Here is a 21,958-nt window from a genome sequence, read left to right as displayed (position 1 = left end):
TGTGATATTTGTGGTAAATCATTCTCTCATAATAATGTCTTAACTAGACACAAACGTTTTCATACAGGAGAGAAACCACATCATTGTGAAATCTGTGGTAAATCATTCTCTGACGATAGAAACTTAATGAATCACAAACGTATTCATACAGGAGAGAAACCATATCATTGTGAAATCTGTGGTAAATCATTCTCTAAAAACTCTAATTTAACTATACACAAACGTATTCACACAGGAGAGAAACCATTTCACTGCGATATCTGTGGTAAATCATTCTCTTATAATTGTGTCTTAACTGCACATAAACGTATTCATACAGGAGAGAAACCATATCATTGCGAAATCTGTGGTAAATCATTCTCTAAAAATGATTATTTAACTATACACAAACGTGTTCATACAGGGGAGAAACCATTTCACTGCAATATCTGTGGTAAATCATTCTCTGACAATAGAAACTTAATGAATCACAAACTGATTCATACAGGAGAGAAACCATATCATTGTGATGTCTGTGGTAAATCATTCTCTAACAATAGAAACTTAATGAAACACAAACGTATTCATACAGGAGAGAAACCATATCACTGTGATATCTGTGGTAAATCATTCACTGACAATAGAAACTTAATTGCACATAAACGTATTCATACAGGAGAGAAACCATATAATTGTGATATCTGTGGTAAAGCATTTTCTCAAAATTCTATCTTAACAAGACACAGACATATTCATACAGGGAAGACAGGAAAAGGGTAGTTCCTTGTTCGCTATATATTTTTAATATTCTTGTGTTTCATGTAATGGAAAATATGAGTAAAAATATTTCAAAAATTTTATATTTCCTTGTTTTTTTTTTTGTAATTTTCGCCTCTCCTTCCACAACTGCTTTTACAGATTCCTTTCCATAATGTACCAAAACCCCTCCTCCTGACAACCCTACACATCAGGCATGTGCCATCAGTAATTACCCAGGGTAGGGCATCGGTGACGTTTGCATAGTGAAACACAGGCATGCGACTGAGTTGGAGGCAGAATTACTTGTATCTTTAGCATGTAAAGAAAACGTTGTTATAGGAGTGTACACAGCACATGTACTACAGCTGTACTATATGTAGTTTTAACACTGTAATTGAGGGGCAGGGGCGAATTATGGCTCCTTAATCTACAAAAAATAAGACATTTTGCATGTCATGGGTAGTAATCAGGGTAACCTTTGTAATTTGATTGAATTAGGGGCATGCTTTGCCATAAAAGAAAAATGTTACTTTTGATGATGCTTTTTACATTCCACTGGCACAGGGGGCCAGTCAGGTGTCGCTGGCATCGGCCACAACTACAGTTTCCATTTTTGATTTTACTTGACTCAGTAGGTCCCCTTAAGCACAGTGTGTCACCCAACGATTCAAAGGTACTTCTGAAATGAGCTGGTTATGCAACACTGGTATAGGCTACGGCTGACAGCTTTTTTGTGTGGCAGATGCACAGGAGCACTAAACACCGAAGATGCTCAGCAAACAGATTCCATCACATGCTAGAGGGAGAAACTAGAAATAGTTGATAACTTCTGTTACCTATGTGACTATGTCTGTAGTTGGTGTGGATGCTCGGAGACCGTTGTCACTAGAATAAGAATAGCCTGTGCAAATTTCAGAAATTTCCGGCCGCTACTGGTGTCGAAGGACCACTCTTTCAGAGTGAAATATAGACTGTATGATGCATGTGTGTGTACTGCCATGCTACACGGCAGAGTAACATGGGCCATGACTGTTGAGGACATATGTAGGCTTGAAAGAAATGAAGCTAGTATGATCTGCTGGATGTGTAATGTCAGTGTCCATGCACGACAGAGTATAAGTGCCCTTAAAGAAATGTTGGATATAAGAAGCATCAGATGTGGTGTGCAAGAGAGACAACTGTGTTTGTATGTTCATGTGCTGCATATGGATGAGGAGAGCTTTGTGAATTAGTGTCACTCCCTAACAGTGGAAGGAACTTGCGGAAGAGGGAGACCCAGGAAGACATAAGATGAGGTGGTTAGGCACGACTTCAAATGGTGGGCTTCACAGAGGCAATGACAAGAGACACAGGCCTCTGGAGATATGCCGTAACTGTGAAGACCCACACCGTATAATTTATAAGGTTGTCCAGGAAGTTATGACCAATGATGTGTGTAGGAGTATCATCGTGAAAATGTTTCAAGACTAAAGTTCTCGTTAAATAATTCTTTAATATCTTCTTTTGTTATTTAATTTATTTCGTGAACCTGCAATTATATTATTTGAGGAATTACAACTGTGTTTCGTGGTCTGCTACCACAACAGATCCTTTATAGGATCCAGTTAGCTGAAGACATCATCAGGAGTAACCACGCCCGGTTTCGGCCCCTACTCTTCTACTGTCTTGACGTGACGGGGCCCCCACTTTCGGAGGTGTCTTAAGCTCTGGTGTTGGGTGCATGCCTTCTTTCTTCTTCTGTTCCCTGGCCTCTTCGATGTATCGTCAGCGAGTGTCAGCCGGTGACTGACCGTCTCATCAAATTTTTCTTTAAATACCTGCCGCAAAGGCTCCAGCAGGCACCCCCAGCAAGTTGTCGTGTGACACTGTCTCACCTTAACAACTTGCTGGGCTGCCTGCTGGCGGCTGTGCAACAGGTATTTATATACATTTTTAATCCCCTTCCCCAGTTCCCTGCCCTTTTTCTCACACATGATGTAGGGACATCTATCCTACAAATTTTCATGTTACACATGGCTTAAATGTCCTGTGAATGAATTCCTTTTAATCAGCTGATAATTCATTTATAATAACTCTAACGCATTCCTCAGCTACCAGATACACACACACATATAACGACACTATCCCTTATGAAACATTTCCGTAAGTATTAAACAATGAAGATCTTCCATGCTTTTAATTCTGTAGACTTTCGGTTTTTTGGCGCATCGATTCTTTGTTTCTCTTCTGTGTTTTATGAACGAATGATGTCCTTGACTTTTGCGGGATTTGGCTGCTATTTCTAGCAATCGATGAAAGATGTCTATAATTTGTGCAAGATTTAGCTACTATTTCCATCTATCGATGAGAGATATGCCATAATATACACCGGAAGATCCTAGAAGGACTTGTCCCAAACTTTGGCATCGAGAGTTACACAAATGCCAGAGCTGTGTGCCACTGCGTGGTGCCAAGGACTCCAAATTTGCAATCAAGATGTAGGACAAGATATTGGGATAGCCTGGGCTTCAGAGGCCCACATCTCTTCAATATCGTCCCGAAGAACCTGAGAGACCTGCATGGGGTGAATGCAGATGTCTTTAAAATAAAACTGGGTCTCTTCCTGTCAGGTGTCCCAGATGAACCAACTTCACGGCAGGAGGTGCAAATAAGGGCAGCTGCATCGAACTCTCTCATGCACCAAATGGCAGGTGCTAAAAAGCATTCGTCAAGTAAAATCATGTAGCAACACCAAATGGCGGTGCCCCAGCATGGCCACAGCTCGTGAGCTGAAACTGGATAAAATAATAATAAAGAAATAAATAAGATATTAAACCCAATTGATTTAAGGAGACTTAGCTCCCTTCGCTATTTTCTACCGACACATGCGCGTTTAAACGTCCTTCCTGCTTGACGTTGATATCTGGTTAAATGTACAGGTGCGTGAATTTCTCTTAATCAGCTAATAATACATTTATAATAGTTCTAATGTATTCCTCAACTACCAGACACACACATACATAACAACACTGTCCTTTATGAAACAGTTCCGTAAGTATTAAACAATGAAAATATTCAATGTTTTTAATTCTGTAGACGTTTCGGTTTTTGGCGCGTCATTTCTTTGTTTCTCTTCTATGTTTTATGAATGAGAGATGTCCTTCGTTTGTGCGAGATTTGGCTGTTATTTCTAGCTACGTGTGTGATTTAGCTGCTATTTCTAGCTTTGGAAGCTACCGTCTGCACTCTCCATCGTTGCCCCGTTTGTTGCGTGTTTTAGTTTGAGAAATGTACTGAAAGACACCCTGACCACTGAAATGTTTAGAAGCCAAAACCTTATTTGGTTAATGTTTACAACATTACTTGGAAACGAAATAAAATAAATTAATAAAGACTTCCACCAAAGCCCACCCCTATTTTCTCCCAATTTGTTTATTAAATTTTTTTTTTTCCCTAAAAAATCCCCGTTTTCGAATACGGAGATTCCGGAAAGTTGCTAAAAATCGGCATTGTGAAAATTCCCCGACTAACTTCTTCAATTATGACTTTTTTCCGTAACACTAACCCAAAAACCCTAACCGTAAGTACAGAGATGCTTTGAAATTTTTGTCCGTATCCTGATGTCTCCGTATTTTTCCGCATTTTTAGAAAAGAAAAAAATTCTTTAAAAAAACATTTTACAAAGATTTCTGGAATTTTTTTTCCTTGTCATAATCTCCGTATTTTCCCGCATATTTTAAGGAGAAAAAAGTTTAAAATCATGGAAATGGGGGAGGAGTTGGTGTAGTTTAGAAATGTCAATTTTTGCTGATTCGCATTCCCCGTAGCCGAAAGGGAAGGGGTGTATAAAAAAGGTTTAGAAAAGGGTGTGTGGTTTGAGGGATGATGTAGTCATAGATATACAACACTATACAAACAGACAGGATTGTCATGGATGGAATGTCATTAATCACATGTCTGCTCTGTCAGAAGTGACCTGGATCTAAAGAACAGTATCAAGTTCTATTTCTACAGAAGGACTAATGTTAGTGTCCCCTATTCTGTGGTTTTCTTTTCAAACTGTTACACAATGTGGAGGGGTCAGTGTAGTTTACAAATATGTCAGCTTCACACAAGATTCTGTGGAGTAAATTTTGATAAATTAGGATGTTCATTTGATCATCGTCTTTTCATTATCCATTGTCCATGCTGGCATGGTTGGATGGGGAGCTGCAGCAGCCTTCAGTCTGAATTGTCATGGTTTCTACTGGATGCCTTTCCAAGTGCCAACCACTACATATTGTGCCATAGGGTGCTTTTATGTGGCACCACATGGACATTTGAATGTAGCAGCATTTTTACATGGCATTGCATGGCTACTTTTATGAGGAATGGCCGTAAGTGCTTTTAACTAGAAGTGGGATGAGTCTTAACACATCTGTTATGAAGTGTGGATCTTCTTGAGTACAACAAGGCCCCAGGAATGTTGGTCCTTTGTCATCTCACCTGAAAAGTTCTTCAGCACTTCATAGCCTGTCTTTCTGGGTGACCCACATGTTCCATCTGCTTTTAGAGGTTAGCACTTCTTTATGGTGCTGTCAGCATCCAGGTCAGTTAAGGCAAATGTTTATCTCTTCAGATTATCTCTATGAAATGAATCATTTATTTTTTTAAATAGCCTCTACATCTGACACTGTTCTTTGTCTTTAATTTCAGAGCATCAGATGACAGTGGTGTAACGGAAGACGAACCCTCAACTCTATCCTGTTTTAAAGACTAAAGAAAATATTCTCCGAAACAGATGTATCAGATTGGTTTTACAAAACTGTAGAAGAATTCCTGTGAAACATTTGTTCTGAAAAAATGTTATTAGCCAAATTTCTGGACATCACCAACTGGAGTGTGAAGAAGAGAAGCCTGTGTGCTGATTGAAGTTGGATAAATTAATTGAAGTGTTGCTAAACATAAGTAACACTGGACATAAATACAGCAGAAGAACTGTTTGCAAGAAATAAAGTATAAAAAAAAAAAGAAAAAATATAACCTGGGATTTGAGAGGCAAACTATTGGAAGAGAGTGAAAAAATTGTATGATTCATTTCTTCTGAACACATGAGAGAAGTGATTAGATCATGTGACTGTGATATCTTTATAGATGTCTTTTTTAAAAGAAATTAAACTAATTATGCACAAACGTATTCATACAGGGGAGAAACCCTATCATTTTGACGTCTGTGGTAATTCCTTCTCTCACAGTAGTTACTTATCTAGACACAAACGTATTCACACTGGAGAGAAATTATATCCATGTGATATCTGTGGTAAATCATTCTCTCAGAGTGGTGATGTTACTGCTCACAAACGTACTCATACAGGAGAGAAACCATATAATTGTGATATCTGTGGTAAATCATTTACTAACATTAGTCATGTAACTATACACAGACGTACTCATACAGGTGAGAAACCATATCACTGTGACATCTGTGGTAAATCATTCTCTGAAAATAGAATCTTAACTTCCCACAAACGTATTCATACAGGTGAGAAACCATATCACTGTGATATCTGTGGTAAATCATTCTCTTATAATTGTGTCTTAACTGCACATAGACGTATTCACACTGGAGAGAAACCATATCATTGTGATATTTGTGGTAAATCATTCTCTCATAATAATGTCTTAACTAGACACAAACGTTTTCATACAGGAGAGAAACCACATCATTGTGAAATCTGTGGTAAATCATTCTCTGACGATAGAAACTTAATGAATCACAAACGTATTCATACAGGAGAGAAACCATATCATTGTGAAATCTGTGGTAAATCATTCTCTAAAAACTCTAATTTAACTATACACAAACGTATTCACACAGGAGAGAAACCATTTCACTGCGATATCTGTGGTAAATCATTCTCTTATAATTGTGTCTTAACTGCACATAAACGTATTCATACAGGAGAGAAACCATATCATTGTGAAATCTGTGGTAAATCATTCTCTAAAAATGATTATTTAACTATACACAAACGTGTTCATACAGGGGAGAAACCATTTCACTGCAATATCTGTGGTAAATCATTCTCTGACAATAGAAACTTAATGAATCACAAACTGATTCATACAGGAGAGAAACCATATCATTGTGATGTCTGTGGTAAATCATTCTCTAACAATAGAAACTTAATGAAACACAAACGTATTCATACAGGAGAGAAACCATATCACTGTGATATCTGTGGTAAAGCATTTTCTCAAAATTCTATCTTAACAAGACACAGACATATTCATACAGGGAAGACAGGAAAAGGGTAGTTCCTTGTTCGCTATATATTTTAATATTCTTGTGTTTCATGTAATGGAAATATGAGTAAAAATATTTCAAAAATTTTATATTTCCTTTTTTTTTTTTTTTTTTCGCCTCTCCTTCCACAACTGCTTTTACAGATTCCTTCCATAATGTACCAAAACCCCTCCTCCTGACAACCCTACACATCAGGCATGTGCCATCAGTAATTACCCAGGGTAGGGCATCGGTGACGTTTGCATAGTGAAACACAGGCATGCGACTGAGTTGGAGGCAGAATTACTTGTATCTTTAGCATGTAAAGAAAACGTTGTTATAGGAGTGTACACAGCACATGTACTACAGCTGTACTATATGTAGTTTTAACACTGTAATTGAGGGGCAGGGGCGAATTATGGCTCCTTAATCTACAAAAAAATAAGACATTTTGCATGTCATGGGTAGTAATCAGGGTAACCTTTGTAATTTGATTGAATTAGGGGCATGCTTTGCCGTAAAAGAAAAATGTTACTTTTTGATGATGCTTTTTACATTCCACTGGCACAGGGGGCCAGTCAGGTGTCGCTGGCATCGGCCACAACTACAGTTTCCATTTTTGATTTTACTTGACATAGTAGGTCCCCTTAAGCACAGTGTGTCACCCAACGATTCAAAGGTACTTCTGAAATGGGCTGGTTATGCAACACTGGTATAGGCTACGGCTGACAGCTTTTTTGTGTGGCAGATGCACAGGAGCAATAAACACCGAAGATGCTCAGCAAACAGATTCCATCACATGCTAGAGGGAGAAACTAGAAATAGTTGATAACTTCTGTTACCTATGTGACTATGTCTGTAGTTGGTGTGGATGCTCGGAGACCGTTGTCACTAGAATAAGAATAGCCTGTGCAAATTTCAGAAATTTCCGGCCGCTACTGGTGTCAAAGGACCACTCTTTCAGAGTGAAATATAGACTGTATGATGCATGTGTGTGTACTGCCATGCTACACGGCAGAGTAACATGGGCCATGACTGTTGAGGACATATGTAGGCTTGAAAGAAATGAAGCTAGTATGATCTGCTGGATGTGTAATGTCAGTGTCCATGCACGACAGAGTATAAGTGCCCTTAGAGAAATGTTGGATATAAGAAGCGTCAGATGTGGTGTGCAAGAGAGACAACTGTGTTTATATGTTCATGTGCTGCATATGGATGAGGAGAGCTTTGTGAATTAGTGTCACTCCCTAACAGTGGAAGGAACTTGCGGAAGAGGGAGACCCAGGAAGACATAAGATGAGGTGGTTAGGCACGACTTCAAATGGTGGGCTTCACAGAGGCAACGACAAGAGACACAGGCCTCTGGAGATATGCCGTAACTGTGAAGACCCACACCGTATAATTTATAAGGTTGTCCAGGAAGTTATGACCAATGATGTGTGTAGGAGTATCATCGTGAAAATGTTTCAAGACTAAAGTTCTCGTTAAATAATTCTTTAATAATATCTTGTTTTGTTATTTAATTTATTTCGTGAACCTGCAATTATATTATTTGAGGAATTACAACCGTGTTTCGTGGTTTGCTACCATAACAGATCCTTTATAGGTTCCAGTTAGCTAAAGACATCATCAGGAGGAACCACGCCCGGTTTCGGCCCCTACTCCTCTACTGTCTTGACGTGACGGGTCCCCCACTTTCGGAGGTGTCTTCAGCTCTGGTGTTGGGTGCATGTCTTCTTCCTTCTCTTCCCTGGCTTCTTCGATGTATCGTCAGCGAGTGTCAGCCGGTGACTGACCGTCTCATCAAATTTTTCTCTTTAAATACCTGCCGCAAAGGCTCCAGCAGGCACCCCCAGCAAGTTGTCGTGTGACACTGTCTCACCTTAACAACTTGCTGGGGCTGCCTGCTGGCGGCTGTGCAACAGGTATTTATTTACATTTTTAATCCCCTTCCCCAGTTCCCTGCCCTTTTTCTCACACATGATGTAGGGACATCTATCCTACAAATTTTCATGTTACACATGGCTTAAATGTCCTGTGAACGAATTCCTTTTAATCAGCTGATAATTCATTTATAATAACTCTAACGCATTCCTCAGCTACCAGATACACACACACATATAACAACACTATCCCTTATGAAACATTTCCCTAAGTATTAAACAACGAAGATCTTCCATGCTTTTAATTCTGTAGACTTTCGGTTTTTGTGGCGCATCGATTCTTTGTTTCTCCTCTGTGTTTTATGAACGAATGATTTCCTTGAATTTTGCGTGATTTGGCTGCTATTTCTAGCAATCGATGAGAGATGTCTATAATTTGTGCAAGATTTAGCTACTATTTCCAGCTATCGACGAGAGAGTATGCAATAATATACACCCGGAAGATCCTAGAAGGACTTGTCCCAGACTTTGGCATCGAGAGTTACACAAATGCCAGAACTGTGTGCCACTGCGTGGTGCCAAGGACTCCAAATTTGCCATCAAGATGTAGGACAAGATACTGTGATAGCCTGGGCTTCAGAGGCCCACATCTCTTCAATATCCTCCTGAAGAACCTGAGAGACCTGCATGGGGTGGATGCAGATATCTTTAAAATAAAACTGGGTCTCTTCCTGTCAGGTATCCCAGATGAACCAACTTCACGGCAGGAGGTGCAAATAAGGGCAGCTGCATCGAACTCTCTCATGCACCAAATGGCAGGTGCTAAAAAGCATTCGTGAAGTAAAATCCTGTAGCAACACCAAATGGCGGTGCCCCAGCATGGCCACAGCTCGTGAGCTGAAACTGGATTAAATAATAATAAATAAATAAACAAGATATTAAACCCAATTGATTTAAGGAGACTTAGCTCCCTTCGCTATTTTCTACCGACACATGCGCGTTTAAACGTCCTTCCTGCTTGACGTTGATATCTGGTTAAATGTACAGGTGCGTGAATTTCTCTTAATCAGCTAATAATACATTTATAATAGTTCTAATGTATTCCTCAACTACCAGACACACACATACATAACAACACTGTCCTTTATGAAACAGTTCCGTAAGTATTAAACAATGAAAATATTCAATGTTTTTAATTCTGTAGACGTTTCGGTTTTTGGCGCGTCAATTCTTTGTTTCTCTTCTATGTTTTATGAATGAGAGATGTCCTTCGTTTGTGCGAGATTTGGCTGTTATTTCTAGCTACGTGTGTGATTTAGCTGCTATTTCTAGCTTTGGAAGCTACCGTCTGCACTCTCCATCGTTGCCCCGTTTGTTGCGTGTTTTAGTTTGAGAAATGTACTGAAAGACACCCTGACCACTGAAATGTTTAGAAGCCAAAACCTTATTTGGTTAATGTTTACAACACTACTTGGAAACGAAATAAAATATATTAATAAAAGACTTCCAACAATGCCCACCCCTATTTTCTCCCAAATTTGTTTATTGAAAATTAATTTTTTTTTTGCCAAAAATCCCCGTTTTCGGATACGGAGATTCCGGAAAATTTCAAAAATCGGCATTGTGAAAATTCCCCGACTAACTTCTTCAGTCTGAATTGTCACGGTTTCTACTGGATGCCTTTCCAAGTGCCAACCACGCTATATTGTGCCATAGGGTGCTTTTATGTGGCACCACATGGACATTTGAATGTAGCAGCGTTTTTACATGGCATTGCATGGCTACTTTTATGAGGAATGGCCGCAAGTGCTTTTAAGTAGAAGTGGGATGAGTCTTAACAAATCTGTTATGAAGTGTGGATCTTCTTGAGTAGAACAAGGCCCCAGGAATGTTGGTCCTTTGTCATCTCACCTGAAAAGTTCTTCAGCACTTCATAGCCTGTCTTTCTGGGTGACCCACATGTTCCATCTGCTTTTAGAGGTTAGCACTTCTTTATGGTGCTGTCAGCATCCAGCTCAGTTAAGGCAAATGTTTATCTCTTCAGATTATCTCTATAGAAATGAATCATTTATTTTTTTAAATAGCCTCTACATCTGACACTGTTCTTTGTCTTTAATTTCAGAGCATCAGATGACAGTGGTGTAACGGAAGACGAACCCTCAACTCTATCCTGTTTTAAAGACTAAAAGAAAATATTCTATGAAACAGATGTATCAGATTGCTTTTACAAAACTGTAGAAGAATTCCTGTGAAACATTTGTTCTGAAGAAATGTTATTAGCCAAATTTCTGGACATCACCAACTGGAGTGTGAAGAAGAGAAGCCTGTGTGCTGATTGAAGTTGGATAAATTAATTGAAGTGTTGCTAAACATAAGTAACACTGGACATAAATACAGCAGAAGAACTGTTTGCAAGAAATAAAGTATAAAAAGAAAAAGAAGAAAAATATAAGCTGGGATTTGAGAGGCAAAATATTGGAAGAGAGAAAAAATTGTATGATTCATTTCTTCTGAACACATGAGAGAAGTGATTAGATCATGTGACTGTGATATCTTTATAGATGTCTTTTTTTAAAAGAAAGTAAACTAATTATGCACAAACGTATTCATATGGGGGAGAAACCCTATCATTGTGATGTCTGTGGTAATTCCTTCTCTCACAGTAGTTACTTATCTAGACACAAACGTATTCACACTGGAGAGAAACCATATCATTGTGATATCTGTGGTAAATCATTCTCTCAGAGTGGTGATGTTACTGCTCACAAACGTACTCATACAGGTGAGAAACCATATCATTGTGATATCTGTGGTAAATCATTCTCTCAGAGTGGTGAAGTTACTGCTCACAAACGTACTCATACAGGAGAGAAACCATATAATTGTGATATCTGTGGTAAATCATTTACTAACATTGGTCATGTAACTATACACAGACGTACTCATACAGGTGAGAAACCATATCACTGTGACATTTGTGGTAAATCATTCTCTGAAAATAGAATCTTAACTGCCCACAAACGTACTCATACAGGTGAGAAACCATATCACTGTGATATCTGTGGTAAATCATTCTCTTATAATTGTGTCTTAACTGTACATAGACGTATTCACACAGGAGAGAAACCATATCATTGTGATATTTGTGGTAAATCATTCTCTCATAATAATGTCTTAACTAGACACAAACGTTTTCATACAGGAGAGAAACCACATCATTGTGAAATCTGTGGCAAATCATTCTCTGACGATAGAAACTTAATGAATCACAAACGTATTCATACAGGAGAAAAACCATATCATTGTGAAATCTGTGGTAAATCATTCTCTAAAAACTCTAATTTAACTATACACAAACGTATTCACACAGGAGAGAAACCATTTCACTGCGATATCTGTGGTAAATCATTCACATATAATTGTGTCTTAACTGCACATAAACGTATTCATACAGGAGAGAAACCATATCATTGTGACATCTGTGGTAAATCATTCTCTAAAAATGATTATTTAACTATACACAACGTGTTCATACAGGGGAGAAACCATTTCACTGCAATATCTGTGGTAAATCATTCTCTGACAATAGAAACTTAATGAATCACAAACTGATTCATACAGGAGAGAAACCATATCACTGTGATGTCTGTGGTAAGTCATTCACTGACAATAGAAACTTAACTGCACATAAACGTATTCATACAGGAGAGAAACCATATAATTGTGATATCTGTGGTAAAGCATTTTCTCAAAATTCTATCTTAACAAGACACAGACATATTCATGCAGGGAAGACAGGAAAAGGGTAGTTCCTTGTTCGCTATATATTTTTAATATTCTTGTGTTTCATGTAATGGAAAATATGAGTAAAAATATTTCATAAATTTTTATATTCTTTGTTTTCTTTTGTATTTTTCGCCTCTCCTTCTTCCACAACTGCTTTTACAGATTCCTTTCCGTAACGTACCAAAACCCCTCCTCCTGACAACCCTACACATCAGGCATGTGCCATCAGTAATTACCCAGGGTAGGGCATCGGTGACGTTTGCATAGTGAAACACAGGCATGCGACTGAGTTGGAGGCAGAATTACTTGTATCTTTAGCATGTAAAGAAAACGTTGTTATAGGAGTGTACACAGCACATGTACTACAGCTGTACTATATGTAGTTTTAACACTGGAATTGAGGGGCAGGGGCGAATTATGGCTCCTTAATCTACAAATAAATAAGACATTTTGCATGTCATGGGTAGTAATCAGGGTAACCTTTGTAATTTGATTGAATAAGGGGCATGCTTTGCCGTAAAAGAAAAATGTTACTTTTTGATGATGCTTTTTACATTCCACTGGCACAGGGGGCCAGTCAGGTGGCGCTGGCATCGGCCACAACTACAGTTTCCATTTTTGATTTTACTTGACTCAGTAGGTCCCCTTAAGCACAGTGTGTCACCCAACGATTCAAAGGTACTTCTGAAATGGGCTGGTTATGCAACACTGGTATAGGCTACGGTTGAGGACATATGTAGGCTTGAAAGAAATGAAGCTAGTATGATCTGCTGGATGTGTAATGTCAGTGTCCATGCACGACAGAGTATAAGTGCCCTTAGAGAAATGTTGGATATAAGAAGCATCAGATGTGTGCAAGAGAGACGACTGTGTTTGTATGTTCCTGTGCTGCATATGGATGAGGAGAGCTTTGTGAAGAAGTGTCACTCCCTAACAATGGAAGGAACTTGCGGAAGAGGGAGACCCAGGAAGACATAAGATGAGGTGGTTAGGCACGACTTCAAATGGTGGGCTTCACAGAGGCAATGATAAGAGACACAGGCCTCTGGAGATATGCCGTGACTGTGAAGACCCACACCGTATAATTTATAAAGTTGTCCAGGAAGTTATGACCAATGATGTGTGTAGGAGTATCATCGTGAAAATGTTTCAAGACTAAAGTTCTCGTTAAATAATTCTTTAATAATATCTTGTTTTGTTATTTAATTTATTTCGTGAATCTGCAATTATATTATTTGAGGAATTACAACTGTGTTTCGTGGTCTGCTACCACAACAGATCCTTTATAGGATCCAGTTATCTGAAGACATCATCAGGAGGAACCACGCCCGGTTTCGGCCCCTACTCTTCTACTGTCTTGACGTGACGGGGCCCCCCCTTTCGGAGGTGTCTTCAGCTCTGGTGTTGGGTGCATGCCTTCTTTCTTCTGTTCCCAGGCCTCTTCGATGTATCGTCAGCGAGTGTCAGCCGGTGACTGAGTGTCTCATCAAATTCTTCTCTTTAAATACCGGCCGCAAAGGCTCCAGCAGGCACCCCCAGCAAGTTGTCGTGTGACACTGTCTCACCTTAACAACTTGCTGGGGCTGCCTGTTGGAGCCTGTGCGACAGGTATTTATTTACATTTTTAATCGTCTTCCCCAGTTCCCTGCCCTTTTTCTCACACGTGATGTAGGGACATCTATCCTACAAATTTTCTTGTTACACATGGCTTAAATGTCCTGTGAACGAATTCCTTTTAATCAGCTGATAATTCATTTATAATAACTCTAACGCATTCCTCAGCTACCAGATACACACACACATATACCAACACTATCCCTTATGAAACATTTCCCTAAGTATTACACAATGAAGATCTTCCATGCTTTTAATTCTGTAGACTTTCGGTTTTTTGGCGCATCGATTCTTTGTTTCTCCTCTGTGTTTTATGAACGAATGATTTCCTTGAATTTTGCGTGATTTGGCTGCTATTTCTAGCAATCGATGAGAGATGTCTATAATTTGTGCAAGATTTAGCTACTATTTCCAGCTATCGACGAGAGATATGCAATAATATACACCCGGAAGATCCTAGAAGGACTTGTCCCAGACTTTGGCATCGAGAGTTACACAAATGCCAGAACTGTGTGCCACTGCGTGGTGCCAAGGACTCCAAATTTGCCATCAAGATGTAGGAAAAGATTCTGTGATAGCTTGGGCTTCAGGGGCCCACATCTCTTCAATATCCTCCCGAAGAACCTGAGAGACCTGCATGGGGTGGATGCAGATATCTTTAAAATAAAACTGGGTCTCTTCCTGTCAGGTGTCCCAGATGAACCAACTTCACGGCAGGAGGTGCAAATAAGGGCAGCTGCATCGAACTCTCTCATGCACCAAATGGCAGGTGCTAAAAAGCATTCGTCAAGTAAAATCATGTAGCAACACCAAATGGCGGTGCCCCAGCCTGGCCACAGCTCGTGTGCTGAAACTGGATAAAATAATAATAAAGAAATAAACAAGATATTAAACCCAATTGATTTAAGGAGACTTAGCTCCCTTCGCTATTTTCTACCGACACATGCGCGTTTAAACGTCCTTCCTGCTTGACGTTGATATCTGGTTAAATGTGCAGGTGCGTGGATTTCTCTTAATCAGCTAATAATACATTTATAATAGTTCTAATGTATTCCTCAACTACCAGACACACACATACATAACAACACTGTCCTTTATGAAACAGTTCCGTAAGTATTAAACAATGAAAATATTCAATGTTTTTAATTCTGTAGACGTTTCGGTTTTTGGCGCCTCATTTCTTTGTTTCTCTTCTATGTTTTATGAATGAGAGATGTCCTTCGTTTGTGCGAGATTTGGCTGTTATTTCTAGCTACGTGTGTGATTTAGCTGCTATTTCTAGCTTTGGAAGCTACCGTCTGCACTCTCCATCGTTGCCCCGTTTGTTGCGTGTTTTAGTTTGAGAAATGTACTGAAAGACACCCTGACCACTGAAATGTTTAGAAGCCAAAACCTTATTTGCTTAATGTTTACAACATTACTTGGAAGCGAAATAAAATAAATTAATAAAAGACTTCCACCAAAGCCCACCCCTATTTTCGGTTAATATAGGGCGTAACAAATATCAGAAAATCAAAAAAAAAAATGTGTGTAATAGGTGTAAAACAGCTTCCTATGAACGAATATGAAAAAAAAAAAAGGGGCTAAACATAGAGGGGACAAATAAGGACAGACAAAGGGATTAAGTCGATTACATCGACCTCAGTGCGTAACTGGTACTTAATTTATCGACCCCGAAAGGATGAAAGGCAAAGTCGACCTCGGCGGAATTTGAACTCGGAACGTAACGACAGACGAAATACGGCTACGCATTTCGCCCGGCGCGCTAACGTTTCTGCCAAGCTCACCGCACACGAAAGGGGGTTGGGGGAGAGGCATCGGAAAATTCACATCGGGAATTTCCGAAAGCGTCTGAACCGGGCACAAAAACGAAAACAAAAACAGCGTAATAGGTGTAAAACAACTTGCTCTAAACGACTATCATGAAAAAAATGCGCGCTCGCGAAAGGGGGGTGGGGGAGAGGCTTTGGAAATTTCACATCTTCAGTCCACGGCCTTTAAACTAAGAAAAAATAGTTTAATTGGTGTAAAACTACTTGTTCTAAACGAGTATCAAGAACACACACTCACACATGAATCATAAACTCCGTATTTCGCAAAAAAAAAAATAATAAAGAGAAGAAGTTCTGGAAAAAGGGAAGAAATGTTGGATCTCATTCCTTGGTTAAAGCTATTTTAAACATTAAATTTATGCTTTTCTTTGAAATAGTTCAGATATATGCAATTCTTCTCACTTATTAAGATGCATTTATCAGAAAAAAAGAGACAGAAAAAATTATTATTTTGTGTCAATCCTTCCCTAATTATCCTTTATTAATTAGTTTTGGCGTGTAGTTTTTTCCCAAATTTATTTTTCACCTTTACAACACTGTTTAGTAAAGCAATTAATTATCTTTATAATTTGCATATTTGACTTATTAATCAAAATTCTCTAGATGTAATATATACTAAGTAATGCATCCTTCATTTATGTGTTCCGTTCTGTATTATGCATGCGTGACTGTTTGTATGTAAGTGTGTTTAACTGTGCACATGAATGTGAATATTAAAGAACATATTTATTTACTATGATTGTTATTTTCAGAACAAATAAATCTTTTGGCTGTTATGTTATTGATGTTATTATTATTGCTAGTTAAAGGGTGGTGACTTGGCTGAATATTTTGAGTCTTGTAGTATGTAGTTGTGTTAGTCAATATTCTGAGTTCAAATCTAACTCATTTCTTTATCATCATTATCGATAGACCACTCAAAGAGGTATGTATACATTATCATTTTCGTAACGTAATTTCTGTAGTATTTCAAGATGTTTCTGACACGTATTTTGATTCACATGGCGGAGATCCAACATTTCTTCACTTTTTCCAGAATTTCTTCTCTTTATTATTTTTTTTTTGCGAAATACGGAGTTTATGATTCATGTGTGAGTGTGTGTTCTTGATACTCGTTTAGAACAAGTAGTTTTACACCAATTACACTATTTTTTCTTAGTTTAAAGGCCGTGGACTGAAGATGTGAAATTTCCGAAGCCTCTCCCCCACCCCCCTTTCGCGAGCGCGCATTTTTTTCATGATAGTCGTTTAGAGCAAGTTGTTTTACACCTATTACGCTGTTTTTGTTTTCGTTTTTGTGCCCGGTTCAGACGCTTTCGGAAATTCCCGATATAAATATTCCGAGGCCTCTCCCCCAACCCTCTTTCTCGAGAGCGCATTTTTTTTTTGTCATATTCGTTTAGAGCAAGTTGTTTTACACATATTACACTATTTTTTTTTGTTTTGGTGCCCGGGTCAGCTCCTCAGACGCGTTCGGAACTTCCCGATGTGAATTTTCCGAGGATTCTCCCCCACCCCCCCTTTCGCGTGCGCGAATTTTTTTTTTCATATTCGTTCATAGGAAGTTGTTTTACACCTATTACACACATTTTTTTTTTGATTTTCTGATATTTGTTACGCCCTATATTAACCCTATTTTCTCCCAAATTTGTTTATTAAATTTTTTTTTTCCCTAAAAAATCCCCGTTTTCGAATACGGAGATTCCGGAAAGTTGCAAAAAATCGGCATTGTGAAAATTCCCCGACTAACTTCTTCAATTTTGACTTTTTTCCGTAACACTAACCCTAAAACCCTAACCGTAAGTACAGAGATGCTTTGAAATTTTTGTCCGTATCCTGATGTCTCCGTATTTTTCCGCATTTTTAGAAAAGAAAAAAATTCTTTAAAAAAACATTTTACAAAGATTTCTGGAATTTTTTTTCCTAGTCATAATCTCCGTATTTTCCCGCATATTTTAAGGAGAAAAAAGTTTAAAATCAAGGAAATGGGGGAGGAGTCGGTGTAATTTAGAAATGTCAATTTTTGCTGATTCGCATTCCCCTTAGCCGAAAGGGGAAGGGGTGTATAAAAAAGGTTTAGAAAAGGTTTGAGGGGATGATGTAGTCATAGATATACAACACGATACAAACAGACAGGATTGTCATGGATGGAATGTCATTAAACACATGTCTGCTCTGTCAGAAGTGACCTGGATCTAAAGAACAGTATCAAGTTCTATTTCTACAGAAGGACTAATGTTAGTGTCCCCTATTCTGTGGTTTTCTTTTCAAACTGTTACACAATGTGGAGGGGTCAGTGTAGTTTACAAATATGTCAGCTTCACACAAGATTCTGTGGAGTAAATTTTGATAAATTAGGATGTTCATTTGATCATCGTCTTTTCATTATCCATTGTCCATGCTGGCATGGTTGGATGGGGAGCTGTAGCAGCCTTCAGTCTGAATCGTCATGGTTTCTACTGGATGCCTTTCCAAGTGCCAACCACTCTATATTGTGCCATAGGGTGCTTTTCTGTGGCACCACATGGACATTTGAATGTATCAGCATTTTTACATGGCATTGCATGGCTACTTTTATGAGGAATGGCCGTAAGTGCTTTTAACTAGAAGAGGGATGAGTCTTAACACATCTGTTATGAAGTGTGGATCTTCTTGAGTACAACAAGGCCCCAGGAATGTTGGTCCTTTGTCATCTCACCTGAAAAGTTCTTCAGCACTTCATAGCCTGTCTTTCTGGGTGACCCACATGTTCCATCTGCTTTTAGAGGTTAGCACTTCTTTATGGTGCTGTCAGCATCCAGCTCAGTTAAGACAAATGTTTATCTCTTCAGATTATCTCTATAGAAATGAATCATTTACTTTTTTAAATAGCCTCTACATCTGACATTGTTCTTTGTCTTTAATTTCAGAGCATCAGATGACAGTGGTGTAACGGAAGACGAACCCTCAACTCTATCCTGTTTTAAAGACTAAAAGAAAATATTCTCCGAAACAGATGTATCAGATTGGTTTTACAAAACTGTAGAAGAATTCCTGTGAAACATTTGTTCTGAAAAAATGTTATTAGCCAAATTTCTGGACATCACCAACTGGAGTGTGAAGATTGAAGTTGGATAAATTAATTGAAGTGTTGCTAAACATGAGTAACACTGGACATAAATACAGCAGAAGAACTGTTTGCAAGAAATAAAGTATAAAAAGAAAGAGAAGAAAAAATTTAAACTGGGATTTGAGAGGCAAAATATTGGAAGAGAGTGAAAAAATTGTATGATTCATTTCTTGTGAACACATGAGAGAAGTGATTAGATCATGTGACTGTGATATCTTTATAGATGTCTTTTTTTTAAAGAAATTAAACTAATTATGCACAAACGTATTCATATGGGGGAGAAACCCTATCATTGTGATGTCTGTGGTAAATCCTTCTCTTACAGTAGTTACTTATCTAGACACAAACATATTCACACTGGAGAGAAACCATTTTCTTGTGATATCTGTGGTAAATCATTCTCTCAGAGTGGTGATGTTACTGCTCACAAACGTACTCATACAGGTGAGAAACCATATAATTGTGATATCTGTGGTAAATCGTTCTCTTACAGTATTTTCTTATCGAGACACAAACATATTCATACAGGTGAGAAACCATATAATTGTGATATCTGTGGTAAATCATTCTCTCAAAGTATTAACTTATCTACACACATACGTATTCATACAGGAGAGAAACCATATCATTGTGATATTTGTGGAAAAGTATTCTCTGTCAGTACTGCCGTAGCCAGACACATGCGTATTCATACTGGAGAGAAGCCATACCACTGTGATATCTGTGGTAAATCATTCTCTCAGAATAGTGTTTTAACTGCACATAAACGTATTCATACAGGGTAGAAACCATATCAGTGTGATATCTGTTGTAAATCATTCTCTCAAAGTATTCACTTATCTACACGCATATGTACTCACACAGGAGAGAAACCATTCTCTAAAAAATGATACCTTAACTGAATAAAAAATGTATTCATCCAGGTGAAAAAGCATATCATTGTGATGTCTGTGGTAAATCATTCATTCAAAATAGTAACTTAACTGTACACAAACGAATTCACACAGGTGAGAAACCATATCTCTGTGATTTTTGTGGTAAATCATTCTCTCAAAATAATGTCTTAACTAAACGCAAGCGTATTCTTACAGGAGGGAAACCATATCACTGCGATATCTGTGGTAAATCATTCTCTTATAATTGTGTCTTAACTGCACATAAACGTATTCATATAGGAGAGAAACCACATCATTGTGAAATCTGTGGTAAATCATTCTCTGACAATAGAAACTTAATGAATCACAAAGGTATTCATACAGGAGAGAAACCATATCATTGTGAAATCTGTGGGAAATCATTCTCTGAAAGTAATCATTTAACTGGACACAAACATGTTCATATAGGAGAGAAACCATTTCACTGCAATATCTGTGGTAAATCATTCTCTGACAATAGAAACTTAATGAATCACAAACTGATTCATACAGGAGGGAAACCATATCATTTTGATATCTGTGGTAAAACATTCTCTATCAGTGGTTATGTTAATGTGCACAAACGTACTCATACTGGACAGAAACCATATAATTGTGATATCTGTGGTAAAGCATTTTCTCAAAATTCTATCTTAACAAGACACAGACATATTCATACAGGGAAGACAGGAATAGGGTAGTTCCTTGTTCACTATATATTTTTAATATTCTTGTGGTTCATGTAATGGAAAATATGAGTAAAATATTTCAAAAATTTTATATTTCTTTGTTTTGTTTTTGTAATATTTGCCTCTCCTTCTTGCACAACTGCTTGTACAGATTCCTTTCCATAATGTACAAAAACGCCTCCTCCTGACAACCCTACATATCAGGCATAATTATTCAGGGTAGGGCATCGGTGACATTTGCATAGTGAAACACAGGTATGCGACTGAGTTGGAGGCAGAATTACTTGTATCTTTAGCATGTAAAGAAAACGTTGTTATAGGAGTGTACACAGCACATGTACTACAGCTGTACTATATGTAGTTTTAACACTGGAATTGAGGGGCAGGGGCGAATTATGGCTCCTTAATCTACAAAATAATAAGACATTTTGCATGTTATGGGTGGTTATCAGGGTAACCTTTGTAATTTTATTGAATTAGGGGCATGCTTTGCAGTAAAAGAAAAATGTTACTTTTTGATGATGCTTTTAACATTCCACTGGCACAGGGGGCCAGTCAGGTGGCGCTGGCATCGGCCACAACTACAGTTTCCATTTTTAATTTTACTTGACTTAGTAGGTCCCCTTAAGCACAGTGTGTCACCCAACGATTCAAAGGTACTTCTGAAATGAGCTGGTTATGCAACACTGGTATAGGCTACGGCTGACAGCTTTTTTGTGTGGCAGATGCACAGGAGCAATAAACACCGAAGATGCTCAGCAAACAGATTCCATCACATGCTAGAGGGAGAAACTAGAAATAATTGATAACTTCTGTTACCTAGGTGAATATGTCTGTAGTTGGTGTGGATGCTCGGAGACCGTTGTCACTAGAATAAGAATAGCCTGTGCAAAGTTCTGAAATATCCGGCCTCTACTGGTGTCAAAGGACCACTCGTTCAGAGTGAAATGTAGACTGTATGATGCATGTGTGTGTACTGCCATGCTACACGACAGAGTAACATGGGCCATGACTGTTGAGGACATATGTAGGCTTGAAAGAAATGAAGCTAGTATGATCTGCTGGATGTGTAATGTCAGTGTCCATGCACGACAGAGTATAAGTGCCCTTAGAGAAATGTTGAATATAAGAAGCATCAGATGTGGTGTG

General features: G+C 38.4%; 2 protein-coding genes across 2 annotated transcripts in view; both read left to right on the top strand.

Moving 5' to 3' along the window:
- Positions 1 to 21,958, top strand: part of LOC115226337 (zinc finger protein 271-like) — a 478,512-nt gene that overhangs the window by 379,230 nt on the left and 77,324 nt on the right. The gene's annotated exons all lie outside the window — the stretch shown is intronic.
- The window catches only part of LOC115226381 (zinc finger protein 208-like), a 63,920-nt gene that overhangs the window by 37,361 nt on the left and 4,601 nt on the right, over positions 1 to 21,958 (top strand). The window contains exons 6-12 of the mRNA XM_036515223.1: positions 560 to 609; positions 5,941 to 6,154; positions 6,491 to 6,953; positions 10,244 to 10,252; positions 11,532 to 11,611; positions 20,178 to 20,201; positions 20,454 to 20,717. Coding sequence (XP_036371116.1) covers positions 560 to 609; positions 5,941 to 6,154; positions 6,491 to 6,953; positions 10,244 to 10,252; positions 11,532 to 11,611; positions 20,178 to 20,201; positions 20,454 to 20,717 — 1,104 coding nt within the window. The remainder of the gene's footprint in view (positions 1 to 559; positions 610 to 5,940; positions 6,155 to 6,490; positions 6,954 to 10,243; positions 10,253 to 11,531; positions 11,612 to 20,177; positions 20,202 to 20,453; positions 20,718 to 21,958) is intronic.

This window comes from Octopus sinensis, linkage group LG30, assembly GCF_006345805.1.
Source record: "Octopus sinensis linkage group LG30, ASM634580v1, whole genome shotgun sequence".
Lineage (NCBI taxonomy): Eukaryota > Metazoa > Mollusca > Cephalopoda > Octopoda > Octopodidae > Octopus > Octopus sinensis.
The sequence above is the reverse complement of the archived record's forward strand: the minus strand, read 5'-3'. Positions and strand labels throughout refer to the sequence as shown.